This window comes from Mus caroli, unplaced genomic scaffold, assembly GCF_978045245.1.
Source record: "Mus caroli unplaced genomic scaffold, Mus_caroli_1 scaffold_10, whole genome shotgun sequence".
Lineage (NCBI taxonomy): Eukaryota > Metazoa > Chordata > Mammalia > Rodentia > Muridae > Mus > Mus caroli.
In genome coordinates this window covers 65,633,962-65,661,332 of record NW_028227265.1, presented here as the reverse complement: position 1 = coordinate 65,661,332, position 27,371 = coordinate 65,633,962, and the positions used below count along the sequence as shown (strand labels likewise).

Below are 27,371 nucleotides of genomic sequence, written 5' to 3'. Positions count from 1 at the left end.
AACTGTCATCTCTAGGGAAAACATTGAAAACTCAACACATGGCTGACCATGTGGTTGCCATTCGGTCTGCTGTAAGAAGAGCTGTGTCCAGAAGGAGGCATCTTCATGATACTGCTCATAGGACTTAGATAGTCATATGTTAGTAAAAAGCATTTGTTGCTCTAAGGAATAAAGGCATGTTAGATTTGATGGCATAGATTCATGGAGCTGACAAAATCTGGCTGTTTGAAATCTTAAATTATCTTCATAGCCATGAATATTAGCACATATAGCTCATCTCTCACTACTATCCATAAATATTAGGACATATAGCTCATTCTCACCACTAACCATAAATATTAGCAGATATAGCTCATCCCTCACCATTAGCCACGTTGTCATTGCCATGTTATCACCGCCCCCTGTTTTACCTTGAACATGAAGTAAACTCATGCCTACTATCTTTTTGTCTATCACAACAGAAATTCCAACCTCTGAAATATTCACATGGCTCTCTTCCATCCCCCTTTCAAGTCTCCCCACAAATTCGACCTTTAATCTTCTCAGCTCAGCTTCATTTTCTCTAAGAAAGTGTTGTGTTATTTTTCTGATTCTTGTCTGTATTTTATAGAATGTAAGCGTTTTAGGAGACAGGACCCCCACTTGCTCACTACCCCAGCTCTAGCTCACAGAATAGAGTCTCACAGATGTCACAGCCTCCTTAAACCCTTCATGAGAAATTTGGTCCTATAAATGAGAAACGAGATGAGATGCCAGTGGCAAAACAGGTACAGCAAGGGACAAGGGGCTCTTTCTGACCTTTGCTCCTCAACCTGGTTCTCTAGTTTTTCCTTTGCATGAGGCAAGAATTTATTTTAAAACCTCCCAATAAATTAATTTTTATTAAACTAACTTGTCTCTGTTGTTTGCATACAATAATCTTGGTAGCAACATCTTTTAAAAGAAATTCTCTTGCAGAAAGAAAACACCTTCTGTTCAATGTTATAGTCCCTCCCAAATAGTATGAATGTGTCATAAAATGGTGTTCACATGAAATAAATATAGGATAATTTCATGGGTATCTTATTTCAAACAGACTAAATCCAAATACTGAAACAAAACCTAAAAAAAAAAAAAAAAAAAGCTAAATAAATTAAATTGGTAGGTTTTTTAAAAATAAAACATTAAAAAGTATTAGAAAAATGTTGCTGAAGAAGCTAATAAAATAATAGAATAAAGAACATTAGACTAAAGTTAACAAATTTAATGACATAAATAACTCATAAAAATCAAAGAATTTTCACTAAAATATATCACATTTTATTGATTGTTTTCGTATAGTAATTACTACTATTGTTCTTATAGTAATTGCTACTATTACAGCCATTCATTGAAAATATTACTTTTTCATCATAATTTCTTTAAATAGGGAGGGAAAATTAAAGTATAAATCCTATTGAAAAAGATAACATGTATTCACATTTTTTTTTATAAAAACATACATTCTGGTAAACATTAGTGAATAGTTATAACTTAAAACCACAAGACTCACTGCAGCTAAATGACAAAATAATCTGACTAGTATCTTTTAATATTTATTTATTATTTTATTTTTATTGTTTTATTTCATTTTATTATTTTTCTCCTCACCATCGGTTGGCATGGAACAAAGCTTCCTTAGCAAAATAAGACAAAAAAATATATAGTGTTCTAGAATAGTGTTTTGCAACCTTCTTAATACTGGAACCCTTTAATACAATTCTCATGGTATGATAACTCTCAACCTTAAAATTATTTTCTTTAATGCTGTTATGAATTGTAGCATCTATATCTGATGTGCAGGGTATCAGATATGCAACCCCCAGATGAGTTGTGATTGACAGGTTAAGAACCACTGTTCTAAAATGTACTGAAAGTTCCATCCATATTCAATAGTTGTCCGTGTGAGTGTGAAGGAGACACTGTCTTTAAATTCAGTTCCTAGTTTTAGATATTATAAAAGTTGCCGGACTGACAAGGTGTTAAAAATACAATGTGTTTTATTACTGGATTAACATTAGAAATAGAACTGATGGGGGCTGAAGAATCGGTGATTCAGGATACTGGCTACTATTCCAGAGGACCTGGGTTCAAGTCTCATCACCCATACGGTACTTAGATTTGACTATAGCTCCAGCTCCAAAGGATCCAATGTCCTCTTTTGGATTCTGTAGGTACCAGGAACACACATGGTGCAAACACACATACCAGCAAAATACCAGTACATATAAAATGAATACAGTTATAAGAAGAAAGAAATGGGATTCCAATTGCACTATGCTACAGGCATGTTACATTCCATAGAGTCATAGAATATTAATTGGATGTTATACATCCAATGCTTCAGACATAAAATTCCTAACACTGAACTCCAGAAGGGGTGATGAATGTTTAACTTGCTATATTCTAGCAGGTCCTAAATATTTCATGCAATGCCAATTCCAAGACCTTTCAACTAAAGATTGATTTTGGTACTTATATGCAGCATTATACAACAAAAATGATGACATAACTATATAACTAGCTCTAGGTAAAATTTAAAATAATTAAGGTGATAAAAAGCTATTAAATTATTTCTATTACAAAGTGTCATTTGTATTACTGAAAGAAAAAAAAAAAACAATATAAGGCAAATGACAAAAATGCAAAAAGGTATCCCCAAATCACCAAAATGCAGCATTGATACTATAACATTGAGACATATATTTACACATTACACTAAAATTATGTTTTTCTCAAGTTATATATGGACTAAAATATGGATAAATATGTATATACATATATACATGCAATAATAATGAAAAAGAAGCTATGAACTTGAAGACATGTGAGGAAGAATATATGGGAGGGTTTGGAGGGAGGAAATGAATGGGAGAAATATAATTAAATTATAATCTTAAAAATAAACAAAAGAACTTTATATGTAAAACCTCTGAGTTTTAGGAGTGCAGGTGAGTTTTAACTATCTTCGGGTAAGCTACAACTCTTTAAATTATTTTTATGTCACTGATAAATTATTATATTGTTTTGCAGTTTAATAAATTCATGAAACTGAAAAAATGTTGCAATCATCTATAATTTTATGAACAAATACATGTAAATCAGTGCATGGGGGGCCATGAGCGACACCAAGGTAAGCTATGTATATTCATCTTTCACAAAGATAACACATGAGCAAACTGAAGTGCTGCAACTGTGACTCCCATGGATGGAGCACACTCCCACTGTGAGTATCTCACAAACAAAGCCTGGGAAACAATACCACCAAAGAAAAAATAACAGTCTTACACTTTATTTCATGTAAAGATTATTTGTTATTTTATTTATTCAACTTTATTTCTGTATTTGCTAATTTTGTTCTGTTATGAATCAAACCCAGGGCCTTGAGCATGCAAGGCAAGTAGTTTGCAACTAAGAGAAATTACCAGCTCTTAATTTTTAATTGACAAATAGTGAAGACTCTGCACATCTGCAGGGACCAATATGTTTCCATGCATGTGTTACTGGCTTGTTCTAGACCAGAATCTAAACAAAATGGAAGAATGGCCTAGGTTGAATGTATTTGCCCAGAATTCTCCGTAAAATGTTTAGGAGAATCATCTTCGGTTATCTACCCTCCCCTCCCCTTTTAATGGAAACAAATTTCTATACATTATATTTTGATCATGTTTTCTTCTCCCTCAGTTCCACTCAGCATGTTCTTTCTTTTTCTTTAAAACAGACAAAAGCAAAACCAACATCAAAGAAACACAAAAACTACAAAAACAAATAAACAAAATAAACAAAAGACCAATAAGAGGGAAAAAATCCCAATCAATCAAAGACAAAAAGTCTACAAAGATATCCCGCTATTCATTTTGCGAGACAGGAAACACAAGCAGGCTCCCACCCATAACCAAGAAGCTATCTGCAATTAATACTCATTGGCAGAAGAAAACTGAGCCCTCTTTAATGGAGCCCCAGTGCATATGTTAACTATATCTCAGGATAGAACCCACATGGCAAGGAGTACTTGTTCATTTGACTTCTCCATTTATCACTGTCTGATTTTACATAGGAATGAATTGTCTACTATTGAGAAATACCACTTTTTATATTGCTCAATCTCTTCTCTTGCATTCAAAGCATACCATCTACCTCATAGAGTCATTTAAAAATGAATGATTATATTTCGACTTCTTCCTTTCCAATTTTATCCCTTTGATCTCCTTTTGTTGTCTAATTACTCTGGCTAGGACTTCAAGTACTATATTGAATAGGCAGAGAGAGAGTGGGCAGTCTTGTCTAGTCCCTGATTTTAGGGGGATTGCATCCCTACATCCCTGGGATGAAACCTACATGATCATGATGAATGATTGTTTTGTCATGTTCTTGGATTTAGTTTGCAAGAAGTTTATTGGGTATTTTTCATCAATATTCATAAGTAAAATTGGTCTGAAGTTCTCTTTCTTAGTTGGATCTTTGTGTGGCTTGGGTATAAGCATAACTGTGACTTCATAGAACAAAACGGGTAGAATTCCTTCTGTTTCTACTTTGTGGAATAGTTTGAAGAGTATTTGTATTAGGTCTTCTCTGTATTACAGAGTAATAGTGATAAAACTGTATGGTAGTGGTACAGAGACAGGCAGGTAGATCAATGGAATAGAATTGAAGACCCAGAAATGAACCCACACACCTATGGTCACTTGATCTTTGAAAAAGGAGCTAAAATCATCTGGAAGAAACCAACAACAACAACAAAAAAAAAACCAAAAAAACAAAAACAAGAGCATTTTCAACACATGGTCCTGGTTCAACTGTAGGTCAGCATGTAGAAGAATGCAAATCTATTCATTCTTATCTCCCCGTACAAAGCTCAAGTACAAGTGGGTCAAGGACCTCCACATAAAACCAGGGACACTGAAACTAATAGAAGAGAAGGTGGGGAAGAACCTTGAGCACATGGGCACGGGAAATTTTCCTGAACAGAACACCAGAACTTATGCTCTAAGATCAAGAATTGACAAATGGGACCTCACAAAATGGCAAATTTCTGTAAGACAAAGGACATTGTAAATAGGACAAAAAGGCAACCAACAGATTGGAAAAAGATCTTTGTGAATCCTACATCCAATAGAGGGTTAATATTCAATATAGAAAAAGAACTCAAGAAGTTAGACTCCAGAGAATCAAATAACCCAATTAAGAATGGGGTACAGAGCTAAACAAAGAATTCTCACCTGAGGAATACCAAATGGCTGATAAGCACCTAAAGAAATGTTCAATGCCCTTAGTCATCAGGGAAATGCAAATCAAAACAACCCTGAGATTCCACTTCATACCAGTCAGAATGGCTAAGTTCAAAAACTCAGGTGACAGCAGATGCTGGTGAGGATGTGGAGAAAGAGGAACATTCCTCCATTGTTGGTGAGATTATAAGCTGGTACAACCACTCTGGAAATCAGTTTGGTCGTTCCTCCCTCAGAAAATTGGACATAGTACTACTGGAAGATCCAGCAATACCACTCCTGGGCATATACCCAGAAGATGGACCAACATGTAGTTAGGACACATGCTCCACTATGTTCATAGCAGCCTTCTTAATAATAGTCAGAAGCTGGAAAGAACCGAGATGTCCTTCAACAGAGGAATGGATACAAAATAGAATGCTACTCAGCTATTAAAATCAGTGAATTCATGAAATTTCTAGGTGAATGGATGGAACTAGAAAATATCATCCTGAGTGAAGTAACCCAATCACAAAAGAGCACACATGGTATGCAGTACCTGATAAGTGGACATTAGCCCAAAAGCTCAGAATACCCAAGATACAATTCACAGACTACATGAAGCTCAAGAAGAAGGAAGAAAAAGGTGTATGTGTTTCAGTCCTTCTTAGAAGGGGCAACAAAATATTCACGGAAACAAATATGGAGATAAAGTGTGGAGCAGAGACTGAAGGAAAGGCCACCCAGAGACTGCTCTACCCGGGGTTCCATCCCATCTGCAGACACCAAACCCAGACACTATTGTGGATACCAAGAAGTGCATACTGACAGGAGCCTGATATAGCTGTCTCTTGAGAGGCTTTGCCAAAGCCTGACAAATACAGAGGTGGATGCTCGCAGCCATCCATTGGACTGAGCATGGGGTACCTAATGGAGGAGCTAGAGAAAGGACTACAGGAGCTGAAGGGGTTTGCAACCCCATAGGAAGAACAACAATATCAACCAACCAGACCTCCCAGAGCTCCCAGGGACTAAACCACCAACTAAGGGGTACACATGAAGAGACCCATGACCCAGCTGCATATGTAGCAGAGGAAGGCTTTGTTGCACATTAATGGGAGGAGAGACCCTTGATCCTGTGAAGGCTTGATGCCCCAGGGTAGGGGAATGTGATGGTGGGGAGAGGGGAGTGCGTGGATGTGGGGGCAACACCCTCATAGAAGCAGGGGAAAGGGGATGGGTTTGGAGTTAGGAGGGCAACTTGGAAAGGGTATTACATTTGAAATGTAAATTAAAAATCCAATTTTAAAAAAAATTAAGAAAAAAAACTTTGGGGAAACTGAACATAATGTGGTGAGGTCACGCCCATGTTTTCTCACTGAGATTATGTGTGTTTTCCTTAAGGAGTAAAGAAGGCATGATTATAGGGCAAAATGTATCTTCTCCAAAAGAATTAAGTATCCTGTTTAATTTCTATATGTGAACACAGACCACTTAGGCAATTGTAGCAGTTAGATCAGTCCTCTGTCTAAAAGACCTTCAGATAATAAGTTCAAAGGAAATGGAATAACAATATTATAAAATCAGCATTTTTGGTTGAAAGCCTATCCTTCAACAGATATTTCTTACTGTTTTTAGAAAACTCTCTTCTAATGAGAGAAAGAGTGTGAGCAAAAAGAGGTGTAGATCTGGATGCTAGGTGAGGTAGGAGGATTTGGGAGGAATATAGGAATGGGGAAACCTTAATATTGTATGAAAAAGTCCTATTTCAATTATTTAAAAAATCCATTAAAAATAGCTAAATGCATTGATGAGATTCAATGATCGCTGACCATAATCTCTCTTCTTTCTTTTTCAATAAAAAAGTTTCAAAATTGAAAAACAGAAAAAAAGAAAAATCAACATTTTGTAATGATATGGTTGTTTGTAATGGTTGTGTTTGGCTACCCATGCATCTCTCCACTGACCATTAAAACCATCAGAAACAAAGAAGTCCAATCATATGTGCCTTCTGATGACAGGGAACAGAAGACAGACAGAACCATCAATAAAGTAACACTGGAAGACAAAACAAGCTACATTTAATCAGATATCTAGATAGATATGTAAATTCCAAATACAGCAAATTAATTTGAAGGCTTCCATTGAAGACTTTCTAAAAGTTTTTAATTGTTTTTTAAATTACGTGTTTATGGGGGTTTTGTGAACGTGAGTACTGGTGCTCACAGAGGCCACAGCATCGGATCTCTTGAAACTGGAGTTACAGGTGTTCATGGAGGCCACAGCAATGGGGCTCCTAAAACTGGAGTTATAGGCACTTGCAGGTAGCCCTGATGTGTGTGATAGGAACAAAACTTGAGTCCTCTGGAAGAACAGTGACTTCCCTGAACTACTGATCTATATCCCTAGCCTAAATAAAAGGACTTTTATTAAAATTTTATTAAAATGTTTTATTAAAATGGTTGTCACTACTTGGGCAGCTGCCACAACTGTAGTTTGAAATATTATGTGATTTGGGGAGAGATATGAGAGCAGAAACAGCTTGTGTGGATATTACTCTAATTTCATGATATTTTTCTGAGGATGTTGAATTTGTTTTTTTCAGGTCAGACGTACATGAAAATGTTCTTGGATATAAATGGATATTCACTTCTAAAATAGAGAGTGACAGTCTTCCTGTCAAATAACTAGAAAACACACTCAAAGGGTTTAATACCAATTATACCTATTGGCACTCTGCTGTAGAAGTATCTAGTGAAATATAATCTCAGTATTTAAAGAATCTTTTTTCATTGAAAAATGTTTACTTTTATTATTCATTGTGTGGCGGAGTTAGTACAAATGACTTGATACATGTGTAGTAATATGAAGACAACTAGTGAGAGTCTGTTCTCTGTTTATATCATGTGAATTTTGTAGAACACTTTGGCAATCAGATCTGTTTGCAAGCACATTTACTCTCTGGGACACCTTGCCAACTTCCTAAAATTATTATCTATTCTAATATAATACTTTGTTTACTCTAATATATGCATATAAATTGATCCTATTTATTTCCTACCCCCTCCACAACTCCCCCTGAATCGCCACACATTTCTCTTTAAATAAAAAATCCTCTTTTTTATTTTTATTTTCCTAAAAATACTTTAAGGAAAGTATCTGCTATCTTTTAAGTACATTTGGAAAACACAATTGTAGGAGAAAACATCAAAGAATCTTAGAAATTCTGAAATCTTGTGTGAAGTCTTGTATGGAAGACTGTTCTTGTGACTACAACTTGATGAATTAAGACAAGAGAGCAGGATTGAAGTATCTACACTTTAGTCTTCCTTCTTGATGAGTTTCATGTGTTTTGCAAATTTTATCTTGGGTATTCTGAGCTTCTGGGCTAATATCCACTTATCAGTGAGTGCATATCATGTGTGTTCTTTTGTGACTGGGTTACTTCACTTAGGATGATGCCCTCTAGATCCATCCATTTGTCTAAGAATTTCATGAATTCACTGTTTTTAATAGCTTAGTAATACTCCATTGTGTATCCTCTTTGATCCTTCTGAGAAGGGGAAACAAAATACCCATGGAGGGAGACAAAGTTCAGAGCAGAGACTGAAGGAATGACCATCTAGAAATTGCCCCACCTGGTGATCCATCCCATAAACAACCACCAAACCCAGACACTAAGATGCCAACAAGAGCTTGCTGACATGAGCCTGATATAGCTGTCTTCTGAGAGGCTCTGCCAGTGCCTGACTAATATAGAAGCGGATGCTCACCGTCATCCATTGGCTGGAGCACAGGGTCCCCAATGAAGGAGCTGGAGAAGGTACCCAAGGAGCTGAGAAGGTTTGCAGCCCCATAGGAGGAACAACAATACGAACTAACCAGTACCCCCAGAGCTCCCTGGGACTAAACCAACAATCAAAGAAAACACACAGAGGGACTTGTGGCTCTAGCTTCATATGTAGCAGAGGATGGCCTAGTTGGTCATCAATGGGAGGAGAGCCCATTGGTCCTGTGAAGCTTCTATGCTCCAGTACTGGGGAATGCCAGGGCCAGGAAGTGGGAGTGCTTGGGTAGGGGAGCAGGGGGATGGGGGAGAGGATAGTGGATTCTTGGAGGGGAAACTAGGAAAGGGGATAACATTTGAAATGTAGATAAAGAAAATATCTTCAAAAACAAAATAAAACAAAACAAAACAAACAAACAAAAACAGACAAAAGTGCAGGTAGTTGGTCCTAAAGGTCTGAGATGCTATGGAGGAGAACCTGAGTACCAACACAGGATAGCAGAGTCCAAAGAAAGGTGGGTAACTAGTAGAAAACAGACTACTTAGACTTCCCAGGGATACTGGATACAGACAGCAAAGCTTGCCATAGAAAACTGCTGGAGCAAAAGAAATAACCTGTAGTAGGAGGTCTTGATTCTCTAATTGTTTTTTGATTGTGTCAGTAAAGGAGGCAGAAGCCAATTGTTGGGCAAATGGAAAAAGGTGGACTTCTGGGTCTCAGGAAGAAAAGAAGGGGACTAGAGGGAGGAGACAGGGCAGGTGGTAGAGTGGAGGAAGCGGCAGACATGTAGGTCTCAGGGCACCTATAGTTTGTAGCCTCTGCTGTGGGAGAAGGCTAAGAAGGACTAGGCAGGATAGTCTTTACCCAGGCATTGAGTTATCTGGCTAGTTTTAAAATATTAAGGCTGTCTGGTGTTTTCTATCTGTGGTGACTAAGGCGGGCAGGAGGAAGGGCACAGCCTGGGCAATATGGTCATTGGCTGTTCTACAGAACTAGCCATGAGACTTTGCAGGAGCTCAGACAAAGCTCTGGAGAAAGAGCTAACATGTCTTTTAAATTACATGCAACATAACCTGCAAAGGGACACAAAGTCCAATGATCATAAGATACATTTTTCTGAATGGAGATGTTCTCAGGCAAAGCACAGATTCTCTCTTGGCTATAGTACAATGCAAACAGGAAGAACAGTACCCCACCTACAGGCTTTCCTCTTTCAGTTTTCCATAGTGCAGTCCGTTCTCCACTTACCCACAAGGCCTGTAGGTGAACACAATATAACTTTCTTCATCACTTCTCTCAGTGAAAGTCACGCAGGTGTGCTTTTCCCAGTGTCTCATGGCCTGCTTGAACATGGCTCTCTGGCTGCCTGGAAGAATTCATAACTTTAGTAAAACAGTTTGTGCTTGCAAGGAGGTGAGCTTTATGCTAGCTCCCTCATCCTTGGCTGGCAGCTCAAGATGACAAGCAACACTGACATCAACCAAGTCTGGTTCACAGCACCAGAAACAAGTCATTGTTTTGCATCCACACTCATTTTATAATGAGAGAGTTAAGTCCCACTAGCAGTACAAGTATGTGAGCAGAAGACTCTGGGAATGGGGTATGCATTCTTCCTCTTAGTAACATGAAGCTGCTTTCCCAAGGCAAACTGGAAACCCAGTTTAAAATCTGGGACAATATTAAGATTCTAAAATGCAAGAACAAAGAGATTTTGATTCAAGTTCAGAGATGATTGAAATTAGCAATCCAAGGTCATTGAGCCCCTTTTCCAAGTTTGATTATAAAGTATATTTTCTATAGTAATGGTCTATAAAAACATATAACTTGTATAATAGATTTTCTTTTTTAGAAAACACACATACTCACTGGGAATGTCTTACCAGTAAAGTTTCCTCCTATGACATAAGGAATGACACCCCCAGGCCATATCCTTTCCGTTCTTGAGGTAGCAGCTCTGGGAACTCGATTTTTCTCACTTTGCTCTGACAATTTTGGAGGTGCTTTTCCCTTCATCGTGTTATTTTGCTCCAAGCCTGCAGTGACATTTAAAGCATTCTGTCAAACAGAAGTCCTCAGTCAGAGTCATATACCTCTTAAAGGATAAAGGTTAAAGTGTCTCATATATGTATTTGTATAAATATGCATGAACTACGCTAAAGGAAAATGTCAGTCATTTTACATACTTACTAAATACATACAAATATTTAAGTATTCCATGTCCCAATATAATTTCTTAATGACCTATGGATGAGTCATAATGGATTCCTACATTCCAGACAACAGAGGACAGAAGTCTAGAAGAGTATAATGTCATGGAAAAACTGTTTTATGCTGACTCTCTTCACTTTCAAGACTATTTTTTTAAGTCATTCTGTCCAAGTACTTAATCATTGCAATCAAAGTTGCTATTCCTACCTAGTACTACCTAAAGCTATAAACATTATATCATATACATAGTTAAGAAAAATACGGTGTTGGTCATTGAGACAATAGGCTGGCTCTTTCCCTATCTCCTGTGTTAGCATTCAGCTATCAGCCTGACCCAAAGACTGGTACAACATTGTAACAAAAAATGCTGCCTATTTAGAGTATACTCCAAGTCGAGAGTCTTCTTTTCTTTGTCATCCTTGGAATTTTTATTGCTGAGTTTGCTTTTCAAAAATGTTCTTGAGTGTTTTTCACTCATCAGTCAGTGCCATTGTGATGTCCCTCACTATTAAGTGATTCATTGTGACAAATGCTGAACATAGGCTCCTAGGACAAAGTCTTAACTGTGTCTGTCTCTTCAATGTCCTCAAGCAAATGTATTAGAAAAGTCACTTCTGGAAAGCAAACTCTTTGGCCATTGAATTATCAACCTATCAACTGAAGGCATGTTAGGAGAAGAAACACAAATAAAGGGCTTTGCAAAAAGTTCTCAGAAACGACAAGCCGTGATAAATATAATGGGTATGGACTTATTATGAAACCACAATGAAGTTTTTATGAAATATATGTATGCATACATACACGCTACTATTACTTGATGTTTTAGCAGTTGTTTTTAAATTTATTTATTTTCACTCATATGGGTGTTTTGCCTGCATGTATGTCTGCATTCTACATTTCTTTCTGATACCTACCCAAGCCTAAAGAGAGCATCAGGCACCCTGGGAGCTATAGATGTAAGCTGCAATGTTGGTGCTAAGAATTGTACCAAGGTCCTTTGGATGAGCGTCTAGTACCACTGAACTTGGGCTCTTATTTCATTTTTACTTTAATTATGGTTTGTTTGGGCTATTGTATTGGTTTGGGGTTTTGCCTTGGTTATATGTTTGCTGTTTGTTTGTTTGTTTGTTTAGAGGTAGGGTCCTTTGTATTCCTAATATTCACAATGTAGCTCAGACCACCTCTAGCTTATGCCAATACACCTTACCTCTAACATGTTATAGATTATAGGCATGAAACACCATGATGGTTTCAACTGTTTTCTAAACTGAAATAGCCTTTTTCAAGTTAATAAAAGTAACTTTTATTCAAAACAAATTCTGCTGTAGTGTTTTTGCATTTGATAAAAATTGATGCAGATATATAGCCTGTAGAAATATTTTGCTATAAAATTTAATTAACTGGAAATAAATATCAATAGTAAACTAATAAATTATTTTATATAAGGGAAACCTTAAACTAAAATAACGTTTCAGTGTTCTCCAGCTGAAACTCTAAAAACTGTGCATGAAATACCAATTAACAAAATATAAATGAATAAAGGACTCTCTCAGCATATCCTTTACCTACTTCACAGAACAGTGGCCCACTGAGCTTAATTAACTGAATTTCTATGGGTATCGTATTCACTATACAGAAAGTCAAGAGTCTGCAACTTTAAACATTATTATACCAGAGCCAATTCTTCTGATCCTCTCTATAAGTTGGTAGAGTGCCCCTCGCTTCTTTGGCATGCCATGGTCTCCAAAGCCACCTAAAGAATAAAAGTACACACATATTAAGTCTAATATCATCACTGGTTCTTACAAATAAACAATATTAATACTGCTGATTTCACCTTGGAGAAGTTTTATGTGGAATTAGTGTGTTAGAAATTAATATCCATGAATCTGTATAGAGAGCAAAGTTTGTACAGGAACAGGATAGTACTAAAAATAAGGAGGTTAGAAAAGCCTTAAGAAGCAACTTAAATGACTTTGTGTGGGCATGGGAAAAAATGAGTTATTGATAATCTGAAACATCTTTCTTCTCTGTGACCTCTACACCACCTGTTGCCACATAACCATGTTATTCATAATGACAGGAAGTCACGGAGCACTATTGATTGCTTCCCAGAGATTTCTATGTAAAACGAGTCTGTTCTAATGTCTTGCCAGCAAGTAGAAGTCAAAACACTTGAAGGGCAAGCTTGCAGGGTGAGCTTTGTTCTGAAATTATCAGGTCAAATTTATAATACATTCAGCAACATTTTGAAAGTTATTTTCTTTCTCTAAATTATAATCAGAAAGAAGTCACACAGTGAACACCCCAATGGAGATTTAGCTGCAAAGTGTATTGCTTTAAAATATATGATTTGTAAGATTTTAAAAAACTTAAAAAGCATTAAAGAATGTTTTAGATCATAAGAAAAAAAGGAGAAAAATAAAGAAATCTAACCTCTTAAACATAAGTCAAATGTCCTTATAAGGCAAACTGGTGGGTGTATGGGCTAGTGGCCTGCCTAATTGTTTGCATTACATGGTCACATTTATGCTGTGCATCTTGAGAAACATTTTTGAAATTTTTCCATCAGACATTTCAGAAAGATGAGGTCATACTAAAACGTACTAACTCCTAACCAGCTACTTGAAATCCTTTTAAAGTATGGACTGTAAATGTTTGAAATGACCATTATATGAAAACTTTATTTATATTAAATAGGGCTGAAATGCATGTGTAACTAGATCTTTAAAGGTCTCCTTGTGAAAAAGAAAGAAACATCTTGGCCAGTATCAAGTTCTAAGGATAAAAATAGAACTGAAAGGCAGTCTTCTAAGCTTATGAAAGGTAGTCATATTTAGAAGAATATTTTAGCAATTTTGAATAATATTTAGAAGAAATGAAATAAAACTTGACACAGGTAGTTCATCAAGCTTTAAAAATTGTCACGTGTTCTACAATACAATGAGAATGTACAAATTAATAATTAATTTATAAGAGTTTATTTATTTATAAATATAACATATATTTTGAAATTAGAAACAGAGAAAAATAAGAGTTCTGTATAAACAAATTAAGAGGTAATAAAAAAAAAGAGAAAAATCTTAAAATACCAGACACTTAAATTATTTGAAACTCACCCTGAGAGTGAGAGTTATAACCTTTTCCGATCTGTGTGCTTTTCAACTATGTATTTATAGTGTTTACATTATCAAAACTATAATGTTTCCTATACTATATACTTACAAAAGATGTAATTTTCCCTCCAACTGTGTTTTCTCAGAGCCTAACCTTAAATGCAACATTAAATAGTAATGTTATTTTTTTAATCACAGATAATCAATAGTTCTAAAATACTGTGGGAAGTGTGGCACAAGCAATGATGTAAATAACATTTACAGCAAAGGGAGCTTTAATACAAACTCAAAATGCAGTTTAACAAGCACGGGGGTTTGCTGAGTAGGGTCATTTTTTTTTATTGTCCAGAATAAACTGTCCCATAAATGTTGCAGAATTGAAGGATACTGCAGATGAAGGTGCTGTCTAAATTCTACACAAAGCTGAGCAGAAAGGGCAGGGAGGAGGGGCCACTAGGACTAAGTGCATGGGAAAGCATCCCTTTGTCATTTGTTCATTTGTCATGCATAGGAAACCTGCACCTTAGGCATGTGCGACAGAGTTTAGAGAAAACTGATGCCTTTGAAATTCTGAGTTCCCAGAGCAAATTCTGTGGCCCTTAGCCGTTCAGCATTTGGAATGCACAGCACAGCAGATGTACATATATATGCCAATCACAGGTAGTTTTTATGATATCTTAGCATATGTATATTAATATATAATATATATTAACATTTTTATGTACATACACTAGTCCAGGCTTCAGGAAAGATTGTCACTAACTATATAACAAAGGACAAAGCATATAAATTTTTAGTGAATTCCTTCAGCATTCCTCATGACAAAGGCTTTCTTAGCTGATACAGTGATATTTAAATTCCATGAGTCAATACCCTTTAGAAACTCTTTGCTAAAACACATAATACTGAAATGTGATATTGCATTTTATACATATTTTCTGTAATTAATTTCAAAATGTCTTCACACATATGCACACACACACACACACACACACACACACACACACACACACGGCAAACTGTTCACATCTGCTCCCTTTAGGAATTATACCTCTGACATCCTTTGCATTATCATACAACTTTTCCATTGCTTTGAAATTTGCTGAAATAAAAAGGTTACTAAAATGAATGAGTTAGACAAAGAAATACTGATGCATAGTAAAAGCCTTCACACTACGACAGACTTATTTGATACAAAGCAGAGATGAATTGAATACATATTTAATAGTACACAGGATAAGAAAAGGAAAAATAGCAAAGAAAAGAATTAAATAAGATAAAAATGTATGACATCAAATAAAGTTTCAATGCCTCGTATAGCAGCATATGGTCATAACAGCATTTGAGAGGTGAAGACTAGAGGGGTAGGAAGTTTGAGGCCAGCTTGAATTACATAACAAAGTTGAAGCTAGCCTGGTCTGCATGAGACAATTTTATAATAAATAATATATTTATATAACAATGAATATTTATTACCTATAAATATTCATATAATAAGCATATTTATATAAATGTAAGTATATTTAATTCATATGTACATATTTATATTAATAAATATTCATGTTAAGTATAATATTAATAGATATTGCAAATAAGTATTTATCAGACAAAACTAAAAAACAAAATTCTACCCCTTTAGTCTTCCAATTTCCTTCAGAATAAAAATTTTACTAAGATATTATAAACAATATTTAAACTTTAAAAGACAATACTTTAAATCTCTGGGTTTTTATACAGGCATAATTCAAAACTAACTGTTCAAAACAACTAAGATTGAAATCAACTCAAGGTTTTTCATAAAAGTTATTGGTGCCAAGCCAAGAATGGAGCACGGTGACAGAATGGATATTTTAAATAAGACCGTAATTGACGCCTAATCTTTAGGCTTACTTCCATGGACAAAGTCAAACTTGATGTGGGGTTTTAAGCATATCCACAGTATTTCCATTATATTTTCTCCAAAAGTATTACAAATGTGTTCAAATAATCAGCCATACCTGTAATATGTCCAAGTTTTCCAAAGGGGCTCTGGGTCAGGTCAATTGTCCTGTCTATTTGGAAGATATTTAAGTCTTCATCGTCTAAGGCGATGTCACCCCAAAACACAGCTAAAACCAAGAAGTGGAATTAAAATATAAAAAATTTGGAATAGAATCAATGCAAATCAAATTACTTATTAGACATTATACAGGGACAGGGGCGCTGGCTCAGAGGTTACGAGCACACAATGCTCTTGCCAAGGATGTACATGCATCTGCTTCCAGCGTCTCTACCTCAGGGGCCTCAGGAGTACCTGCATCGCCAGCAGCAGGGCCACTGCACTCAGACACAGCTACTCCCCACACATGCCCCCACTCCACACAGACATAATTAAAAATGAACCTTGTTTATTTTCTTTTTTTAAAGAGCACATGTTTAAGATAATCTTACCTGGGTCCATTAGATTTCTCACATGCTCCCACCCAAAACTTTGGCATTTTTACAAAAAGGAAAAATTATTCTATTTGAAGGAACTGGTCTACAGGGTGCTATAAGCAAGGAGAAGCTGGTACCATGAGAGAATCTGAAAACCGGGGAAGATCTGACATGAATTTCTGTGGATGCCTGTGGCCCTGTGCAAGTCTTCACCAACAGGTGGAAGCAGTAACCAGGAAACCATGTACTGTGAGGACTTGATTCAGCAAGATACACTCCAAACTAGGAAGGCTGTGCTGGGCCAGCCACCCACTCAGCAAGGTGTGTGTGCTGTTGACTTAACTGGACTGCCTCAGTTAAGAAAACTAAGTTTTAAGTCAGTTTTGTTAGACAATTTATTTAGGCAACACTGGGCACTATGTTCATTTTTAATGACTAGTAAGACATGGTTTGTCATTTTAGGTACCTCAGAATCATTCCATAATCCAAAACAAACAGGTTGTACCCAGGACTTTATTCTACTTGAAAAAGCAAAGATCTATAAACCATTGTGAGATAGTGGGTCTCAATTAAAATAGTATGCAAATTCATTGTTTAAGATGATAAACAAGAACATAGTAATGAAATCTCTGACTTGGTCAAATCCAAATTAAGCCTTTTGAGTACTTTGTAGCAAAAGATGTCACAGTGACTTCAGAGAGCTAGGCAAAGAAAATTAATTTATGATGATAGAGCAAACTCTGAGAAATGCCTAGAATTTTCAAGATTATTTTTTCTTTGTTTTTAACTTTCTTTTCTTTTTAATACTGGTTCACAAATATCATTTTTGGTTAAATTAAATTCAGGTATTCTTCTGTAAATCAAAAAGCTGAAAGAAAAAAGGAAGTTTTATGAAGTGATCAAAACTATCCCTTTCAATTTTCTATCATTTCTTGGATTATAATTTTTACATTTATTAATTTTAGCACTATCAAGTACTAGTTTTTAGAAAAGTGGTGAACTTACCAAATTTAAACTCCAGTCTTAAAGGTCACGAACTCTTTGGGCTTTCATCAAAGTCTGGCCATTTTATATAATTAATTTAATTGTCTGATAAGTTTGGGTACCCCACACAAAACTGACAGATGAGAAGGGTCAGATAGATGTCAAATCAAGATGGGAAAAAAGTAGAACTCGGTCCAAGGTAAGTTATTGGTTCACAGTATGGAAAATTCTTTAAGAATTCAAACTTCAAATTTCCTCTCAACAGTTCTCTCCTACCCTGTCATCAAGGCTGAACTCTGTCACTAGAATGACAATCTAATCAGTATAGAGAGAGGCTTACTGTCACTTATGATCATGGAAACAAAGTCACAGAGAGAGAACAGGATATAACACTGAAAGCCTTGGTGCCCCAAATTAAATCCAGAATCTAAAACCGAATCTTGTTTCATTCATAGGATGCAGAAAAGGCAGCAGCTTTAAACCTCTGAAGCCACTTGTCCCATGAAAGAGAAAATCTTAGTTCATTAATTTTTTTCAGTCACAACAAAAGAATCATTATTGGTCTTCATTAAAATAGACATCACATTCAATGATTTCAGGTATGTTCAAGTTTGCTACTTTTGAAAACATTATTATTATGTGTATACTTTTGAGTAATAGGTGTGACCAGAAGCAGACAGAGTCAGTCCACCTCTTCCTCAATACTATAGTCTTGTAAATCAGGGATTATCTAACTTTCCTCATGAATCAGAGAATCTGTTTAAAATAAAAGGCTAGGATTCAGTGTGTCTGGAAACGAACCTCAGATCTCTGCATTTAATAAGGACCTGTGCATTTAATAAACTCCCAGTCACTGAGAATGGTTATCACTGCCATCATCTTTAATATTACTTATTTTTATTTCTGTAAAAACAAACATTCATAGTGGCTGACTAGCAGCTCAAAGCACTGTGCCTATTGAAGTATTAGCATTTCAGAGTAAAACTGTAGCAAAAATGTTGGAAAACTCTAATATGTAGAGTTTCAGTAGACTAAAATCTGAGTGTGTTTTGGATTTTTATTTTCTTATATGGCATTCCATATGAGGTAAGCTCAAATGCCCTGATGTGCCTGTATACACCAAACACAGCCAACAAGGCAAGGATAAGACAGTTACAAAAAAAAAAAAAACGGTTATGTCTGGGAGAAGAAGAGGAGCAAAAAGTGGAGGAGGTGATGGAGGAGAAAGGGAAAGAGAAGGAGGAGGAGGAGGAAGAGAAGGAGGAGGAGGAGGAGGAGGAGGAGAAGAAGAAGAAGAAGAAGAAGAAGAAGAAGAAGAAGAAGAAGAAGAAGAAGAAGAAGAAGAAGAAGAAGAAGAAGAAGAAGAGGAAGAAGAAGAGGAAGAGGAAGAGGAAGAGGAAGAGGAGGAGGAGGAGGAAGAGGAGGAGGAGGAGGAGGAAGAAGAGGAAGAAGAGGAAGAAGAGGAAGAAGAGGAAGAAAGAGAGAGAGAAAGAGAGAAAAAGAGAAAGAAAGAAAGAAAGAAAGAAAGAAAGAAAGAAAGAAAGAAAGAAAGAAAGAAAGAAAGAAAGAAAGAAAGAAAGAAAGAAAGAAAGACAAGGATAGGGGGTCATGCCAGATGATAATTAACTAGAGTCAAAACCACTCTAGAGAATACACACCAGTTTTACATATACTTTGTTCTAACTCATAGCTTCAGATGCAGCTTAGTGAACAGTCTTAGTTGCTTCATAAAGTGAGTGGTCAAGGAAAAAACTAAGCACTTCCTTGAAAGTCACGAGGGATAAAGCCAACTTACTTATGTGCTCTCAGGATGCATATTAAACCCAACATATCTTCAAATGCATGCTATCAACAACATACACGGCACAATACAACAAAAACAACACACACACAGTGATGCACACTTTACCTTTAAAATGCCACTTTTCTTATATTGCATACAGTTTTAGGTTTTCTCATTATGTCTCTAGTTACATCTAAGTGTTGTGTTCTGTATGATAAAATATACTGTGCGAGCCTTGATCCATCAAACTGGAGCACAACAATCTGCACTGTCTATTTAGCTTCTTCATGGAAGCTGTTATAGATTTGACATTTAGTGGCAAAGAAATACATGAGCTTCTGGATTCTACTTTGGAAACTTTTCCTCTTCTCTATTTTAATCATGTGATCTTGATTTTATAACAATGAAAATTAAAGAGCAAAAGTACCCATTCTGTTTGATACAGTGATTTGACAGTGATGAGATTCGTGCTGAAAGGAACCTGGGAAGCTGGTCTAAAGGATGACACTGTGGGGTAAGCACTCAAATGGAATTACAGTAGTCCTTCTCTGTCTGTAATTCTATGGGGATTCCTGTGGCCCAAAGGAAGCTGGAGCAAACTGGTGAGCTAAATGTTGAAAGGGCAATTGTGAAACTACATGCAAAATCACAAGGTTTCATTTTTCACCTAAAGGTCACTTGTCTTCAATATACAACAAAATTGGTGGTGGGAAGGGAGATCATTGAGATGGTTTGTAAAGACTCTTAGCACATGGCCTGATACCCTGAGGTTAATCCTCAGGGCTTGCATGGTGGAAGGAGAAAATTAATCTACTCCTTCAGGTTATATTCTGACCTCTACATGAATACATTGGGAATTTCATGTATAAACACATCATATACATGCATGCACACACACACATTTGGGAAAGGGGTTTTCAGGGAGAGGGGTTTTCTGGGGCGGGGAACAGGGAGATAATAAATAATAAATATTTGCATTTAAAAATGCTTGAACAAAAAGAAATGGATATTTTGTCTGCTTCATTTCTTGCTTACCTTCACCTTTTAGTACTGATGAGTATTTTTGTACTGATCCAATGAGTATTGTTAAATAGGATCAAAGTTTATAGTACAGAATATTTTTTTAATCAGTGTAAAATATGTACAGATTTATAAACAGAGAAGCCATTTTGTTTTTTGTTTTTTTTTTTTTCTGGAGAAAGGTTCACAACACAATGTTATAGAGATCACACAAATGACAGAGGTGATGATGATCTTCACTAAGGACACACTGACCCCTAAAGAAGTCAGCATAATTGTTAGGTTGACACCAGTACCAGAACCTTAACACCTGGTTGCTAATACACTTGAGAGCAGTGTATGAAAGACAAGGAGAGGCTGTTGGACCACAGCGATGGAGAACACCCTTCTCTCAGAAAATCCCTCTTCCCAAATGTGTCAGTCAGGTGTCTCATCTCCTTCTATATCTTGCTTCAGGGTGCTTCCATCAACAATAGGTAGACACATGGAACTTCATAATCATGCCTTTGATCATCAAATCTAAAATCTAGACTTCTCAATCTAGAATTGAAAATACTAACGCTGCCAGGAAGTGCCTGCTTCTCACTTTTATCCCTTTTTTGTAAAAATATGTTTATTTTTAACTAATTCCCCTGCATTGAACTATACCTATTAATGGGATAGCATTGCATGCTGATACAGATATGTATTATATTATATTAATCAAGTTAAATATATCTATCTTCAAAAACACTTATATTTTTCATATTTACTTATCATTTGTGTGAAAAAGAGCATGCATGTGCCATAAAGCATGTGTGGAGGTTAAAAACCAACTTGCAAGAATATTTTCAAGACAAAAATCCCAGCATGGAGAGGGGCAGTGGAGAGAATGGACAACCATAGCTAATAAGATGTTGGTGGTTTATAGCTTTTGGGTAAGTGGGGGCCAGTTTTCTGTTGCATACCCTTATAGGCAAACTAAATTCCATTACATGGCCACACATCCAAAAGTATGCCAGCACAAATTTGACTTAATGGTTTGAAAACAAAATAGGAAGATAAAGTTGGATAGGTAGGAAAGTAGGAGGTATATCTGGGAAAGGTTGGGGAAAGGATGAATATGATCAAAAACATTCTATAAAAATTCTCAAATAACTGCGTTTTAAGAATAAAAATAGTATAAGAATTGAGTTTTTCCTTGCAGCATTCAAGTTCTGGTTAAAACCACAGGCCTGGCAGGAAGCACCTCTTGCTGAGCCATCTCATGAGTCCCCATTTATCATTCCTTGAAATTTACATTTGCAAATTCTTTCGCTATTAGAAATGTGCATTCTCTTTATCTGTAGTCAACTCAGTGAGCCATGACAGAACCTTGAGTCCTTACTGACAACGAAGTATAAGCAGACATTTCCAATATATTAAATCTGAAACCTGGGAGCTGAAGATATAGCACAGTTCAAAAAATGCTTGCGGCACCTGCACTGGTATTAAAAAAAAAAAAAAAAAAAAAAAAAAAAACAGCTGGATCAAGGTACCAATGTAAAAAGCCAGGCATGGTAACACACCATGCATTGAAATGTCAGTGCTGGATGGTTAGGAGATCCTGGGGCATGGCTTATCTTGCTGAGTTACACACCAGTAGGAGACCATGTCTCAGTAGAGCAAGATAGAAAACTCCTAAGAATGTTGACACCTAATATTGTCCTTTGATGCATATGCATGTGCATGCGGACATGCATGTGCACACACACACATACATACCTAAAAATCAAACAAATATAAGAATGGAAATATAATACAAGTTGGGTAGATGCTTTGTAAAAAAGAAGTGATCTTGATATGATAGATATTTGACAAATTAGCCTTAAACAAAAATACTAAAATACTGGCTATCTAACCATTTCTCAAAACATACATTAAATTTATTTGATATAAAGTGTATTGAAGTATGTTATTGAATATGATTTTAAGGTATCTGCCTTTTGATTCTTGCACTATATATTATGAAATGTAGTCAAGAATATGCTTCCCTGCTCTACCCTACTTATAGACTCATGAAATATATGACTGATCTAGAAGTTGTTTACCTTGAGATATTTGGGACTTACAGGAAAAGCTCCAAGCTCCAAGGATAGCCAACAGTACCTGCTTTCTTTCCCTCTCCAACTATCTTAAACTTCCAGCTGTTTTTGATATTGGATTTGGGGATGAAGGATGACATCATATAGTGAACAACAAGATTGTTTCAACTCACAATAAAACCTAATGGAAAAAAATTTTTTTCAGACAAGGGCAACAGTAACATTTCTAAGTCAACTATTGTTACATGATAGACAACCATTCTGCAAACAGCAAAGTAAAAGTAAGACTTAGGAAAAGATCCAATATATGTTTTAGAGACAAGGCTAGAAGAGAAAATAACTTCCTGTCAGAATTTTGTAGGCCCAGAACAAGTTTTTCCCTAAATGAAATATATGGAATTTTATATAAACTCCCAATAGGAAAAGCAATTATCTGATTTTTGATTTGTTGTTGTTGTACCTTTCCTTTCTCCTAAAAGTAAGGTAGTCTCGAACCCCTATTTAGCCAAAAATGACTTTGAAATCGTTATCATTTGCACCTTTTATTTCAAATAATTATGTAGAAATTTTAAATTAAACTAAATCTAATATTTTATATCAATGCCTAGAAATAAGCTTAAAATGGGTACCAGAAAATTTCCAGAGAACATGTGACTTATGTAAGTTACCAGAAATGAAAATTCCCACCCCACTCCATGTTTTATTTGAAAACAATTTGTACCATTCCAGAGATCATGTACCTACAAACCAGGACTTATAATTCTGAGAGGCAAGATCACAGGTTCAAAGACAGTATAAGTACCAAGACCCTGCCTCAGGATAAAATAAAATTATAAACTCTCTGTAGATTTTTCAAAATCAGCATTTACAATTAATTGTAAGATGGGGAAAGAAACTCCAACATCTTAAACATAAACTCAATAAAATCATCTAATCTTTAAAAAAAAGTACCTAAGTGCTAATAATTAGTCTTTCTTTATAAAAGAGGTTGGAAGATGGACCTATGGACATGGATTTTGCATGGTCACTATGTCTTTTTCTACCAATGGTAGAGATTTCTTTCTCTCTCTCTCTCTCTTTCTTTCTTTCTTTCTTTCTTTCTTTCTTTCTTTCTTTCTTTCTTTCTTTCTTTCTTCCTTCCTTTCTTCCTTTCTTTCTTTTCTTTCTTTCTTTTCTTTCTTTCTTTCTTTCTTTCTTTCTTTCTTTATTTATTTATTTCTCTCTCTCTTTCTTTCTTTTCTCTCTCTCTCTCTCTCTCTCTCTCTCTCTCTCTCTCTCTCTCTCTCTCTTTGATGAGGGTAGTTCAAACAGGTTCTAATCTTTGAAATCCCTTCAAACAACATGGATGTTTTTTCTAGCTAGATGGTCCTCTTCAAATATTAATTAAATTGGGAAATAAAATGTAAGTGGATGTTGTATATGGAAGGTGAAATAAATGTAACTATGTATGTGTGTGTACATATATGGAGGGAGGAAGGAAGGAAGGAAGGGAGGGAGGGAGGGAGGGAGAGAGGGAGGGAGGGAGGAAGTAGGGAGATAGAAAGGGATGAATGATGGATACATGGATAGATGAATGGATGGATGGATGGATGGATGGATGGATGGATGGATGGATGGATTTATGATGCATGGATGCATGGGTGGATACATGGATGGATGTATAGATGGATGAATAGATGGATAGATGCATGCATGCATGCATGTATGGATGCATGTATGGATGCATGGATGCATGGATGCACGGATGGATAGATGAATGGATGATAGATGGAATGAACTACCACGTCAACAAGAACTAACCTTCCAGAACATGGTGACATTTGAAAATATAGTCAATTCTCATCCTAATTATCAGTAGCAGGGTGATTCTACATTCTTCTCACTAATCCAAAGGCAGAACACAGGCAGAATGTTGTCTTTCTTTCTCAAATCAATGTTCTCTATTTCTACATCATTTTACATTATGAATATGATCAAATGCTACATTTTTTAAATTAACATCATTCTTTTTTAAGTCAGAAAACAAAAATTTTCCCATAACAAAAGATCTATTGAAACCGCCTGTCAATCTGCGCTTATAACCCACAATGCCTGTGGATGGGGCTTCTCGGGACATTTTTAAAATATCACCCATACCACAAATATTCATTTGGAACTCTGTGTCTCGAAACAGAAAGGGCACTGTCTGAAAGTACTTTGATCAAACAAATGTAAAAATAAATATTGAGACTCTTTGTGTGTGTATGGCCTAATATTTTTCTCTCACAAGTCTTAACAAAATAAATCATTGCAGCTCACAAGTTTTTTAAAATCTGACATTCTTATACTGTTCAAACACGACACTCATAATCAGCCACTAACAAGAGTAGGCTTATTTGTTTTACCCACATTATGCATCTATCTGGTAAGGACAAAGCAAACACCAGCTATTTTTTTCCTTCCCCTAGTATTGTTACTGTTAACATTTGTAGGCAGTGTAGGACCAGCCCTCATATTTCTTTTTTCATTAAGTCTGTTTCTTTTCTGAATCCTCACAGTAGTTCTTGAAGTAAATCTCAGTCTATGTTCCTGAAAGGAAGGGCAGTTTATGCAAGTTTCCTGTTTTCTATATACTAGTTTTATTTTATTGACTGAGATGATCTTCCCCCAAAGAGAAGAATCTCTTGTCTATTACCTTCTCCTTCTCACTCCATGTAGCTTACATTGCAATGATAGCTGTGAAAACTGTTCATCTTATAATCCCTCTGGTTATTATTTTCCTATAAAAAGGTTTCCTTTGAGTACAGGTCAAAGGCTGGAAGTTTTTCTTTGGTTAATACTCTACGTTGCAAAACACAATTTACTCAAGTAAATTGTCTGAAATATTTTTGTTTTATTAATATTGTTAACACTAACAAAAGCCTCTATGGACTACATTAACAACCCACCAGTTCAGAAGTTCCCCTGTGGCAACAGTGGTTCAACTGCTATTGCAGCAGGTCCCTGATTGGAATCAAGGCCTGCTCTGCAGAATGAAATGTATGTCCGCCACTGTAGATCAGTAAAAATAACACATCCATTGCTTTGTGTGACACAGGCACTAAAGGAAACATAACACTGTAGGTCAATTAAATTGAACATATTGCCAAACTTTTTTCTAAATATTTATGAGAAAACGTGTAGAGAAGTGCTATGGTCAGTACTGATCAGAGAAGCTTCTCTTTCAGTGAAGGGCAGTGAATGCAGATGTCCATGGCTGCTCTGGGTACTAAAAATAAGTGACAGTTCAGCCATAAATAGAACATTTATGTGACTCCAAACCCCTAAGGTTCAGATAGCATCACTGAAGAGAAGACTTAAAGAATATAAAAGCCAGAACATAAGAAGGACTGCAAATGTTTTTGGATGTGCATCAACCTGCCATTGTGATCATGATCTTACAGCAGGCCTAGTGGCTTGCCTACACTAGGCCTTCAAAGGGCACGACCTGTCGACACCCATTCATAGATGGGGGAAAAGATCAGGAGGTCCTGTCCATTTTGTTGAATTATTGATAGACTCAGAGAGATTTGAAACTTCAGAGGAGTGACTGCTAGTGATCCAACCAGGCTCCATTACTTATTTCCATGCCCATGGTATCCCAGATAATTATAATCAGTGGCTCCCAAATAATACAAAGAGACATGATTAGGGAAATGGGACCTTTAGAAAAGAAGTCAGGTTAAGTTGGGTGGTAGGGAAATAAGAGCATTTGGAAAATGACAGAAATAAGAACATATCACATACATGTATGACATTGTCAAAGAACTTGTAATTATCTTTTAAAGGACCAGAGAGATGACTCGGTGAGTAAAGGGAATTATTACTAAATTCAAAGATTTAAATTCAAGCTCCAGAGCTTATAGGATAAAAAGAGAAAACTGGGTCTGGCATGTTGTCTTTTGATACACACATACTTGCCCTGTCACACATACACGTAAGTAAGCAAGTAAAATAAATAAATAAATAAACAGATAAATAAATACAACATGAAAAATCAAACTAAAAACTACACCCCAATCTTGCATTTATTATCAGATGACAGGTCTACCCTTTGATAGAAATAAGCTTTTTTTTTTCTCAGTACATATACAATTTCATAATTATACATAGATCTGAATTGGAAGCTTTAATTGTTACACTTTCTACTCAAAGTCATCATAGTGTTTAAACTACAGAAAAATCTCTCGTGGAAACTGACTGAATAGATGGTTACTTCCTTTACACAGCTGCAGAAATGGGAATGTTGCGTTGATATCTGGAGATGATCCCTTCTTGAAAAATAGAAACTACCTGCAAAGAAAACATTCGATAAAGAATAATGGATTGGATTCTAACTTTAGACCTGATAATGATAAAACCTATGTTCTGAGAGTGATTTTTTAACACCTGTTTAATAATTCTGCCCGTACTGTTTCAAGCCTTATCTGGGATAATAATTTTTGGAATTTGGAATCCAAATTATTAATTCCTTGTAAGTAAATAAAATCTTCAAAAATAATAATCCTTAATATGTCATTCTAAAATTTAAGAATGTTGAACTATGATAGTAGCTTTTAGTTAGCAAATATATAAATTAAAATTTATCACATGAATTCCTATAATCTCACTGCATAATTTCATAATAATCAATCTTAACTACACCCTTTGCCTTAAAGCTTATCAGTTCTTTAAATCTGTGGACTAAAATTAGGTCTCTAATTTTCATCTTGAATGACTCACACCACAACTTGTTAAAGGAATCCTCCTGG

General features: G+C 35.8%; 1 protein-coding gene across 2 annotated transcripts in view; it reads right to left on the bottom strand.

Annotated features, from left to right (window-relative positions):
• Positions 1-27,371, bottom strand: part of Tll1 (tolloid like 1) — a 206,235-nt gene that overhangs the window by 108,259 nt on the left and 70,605 nt on the right. For both annotated transcript variants that reach the window (XM_021170021.3, XM_085843944.1), the window contains 4 exons: positions 16,335-16,445; positions 12,894-12,974; positions 10,894-11,046; positions 10,262-10,379 (listed from right to left, as the gene is read on the bottom strand). In XM_021170021.3, the coding sequence (XP_021025680.1) occupies positions 10,262-10,379; positions 10,894-11,046; positions 12,894-12,974; positions 16,335-16,445 (463 nt within the window). The remainder of the gene's footprint in view (positions 1-10,261; positions 10,380-10,893; positions 11,047-12,893; positions 12,975-16,334; positions 16,446-27,371) is intronic.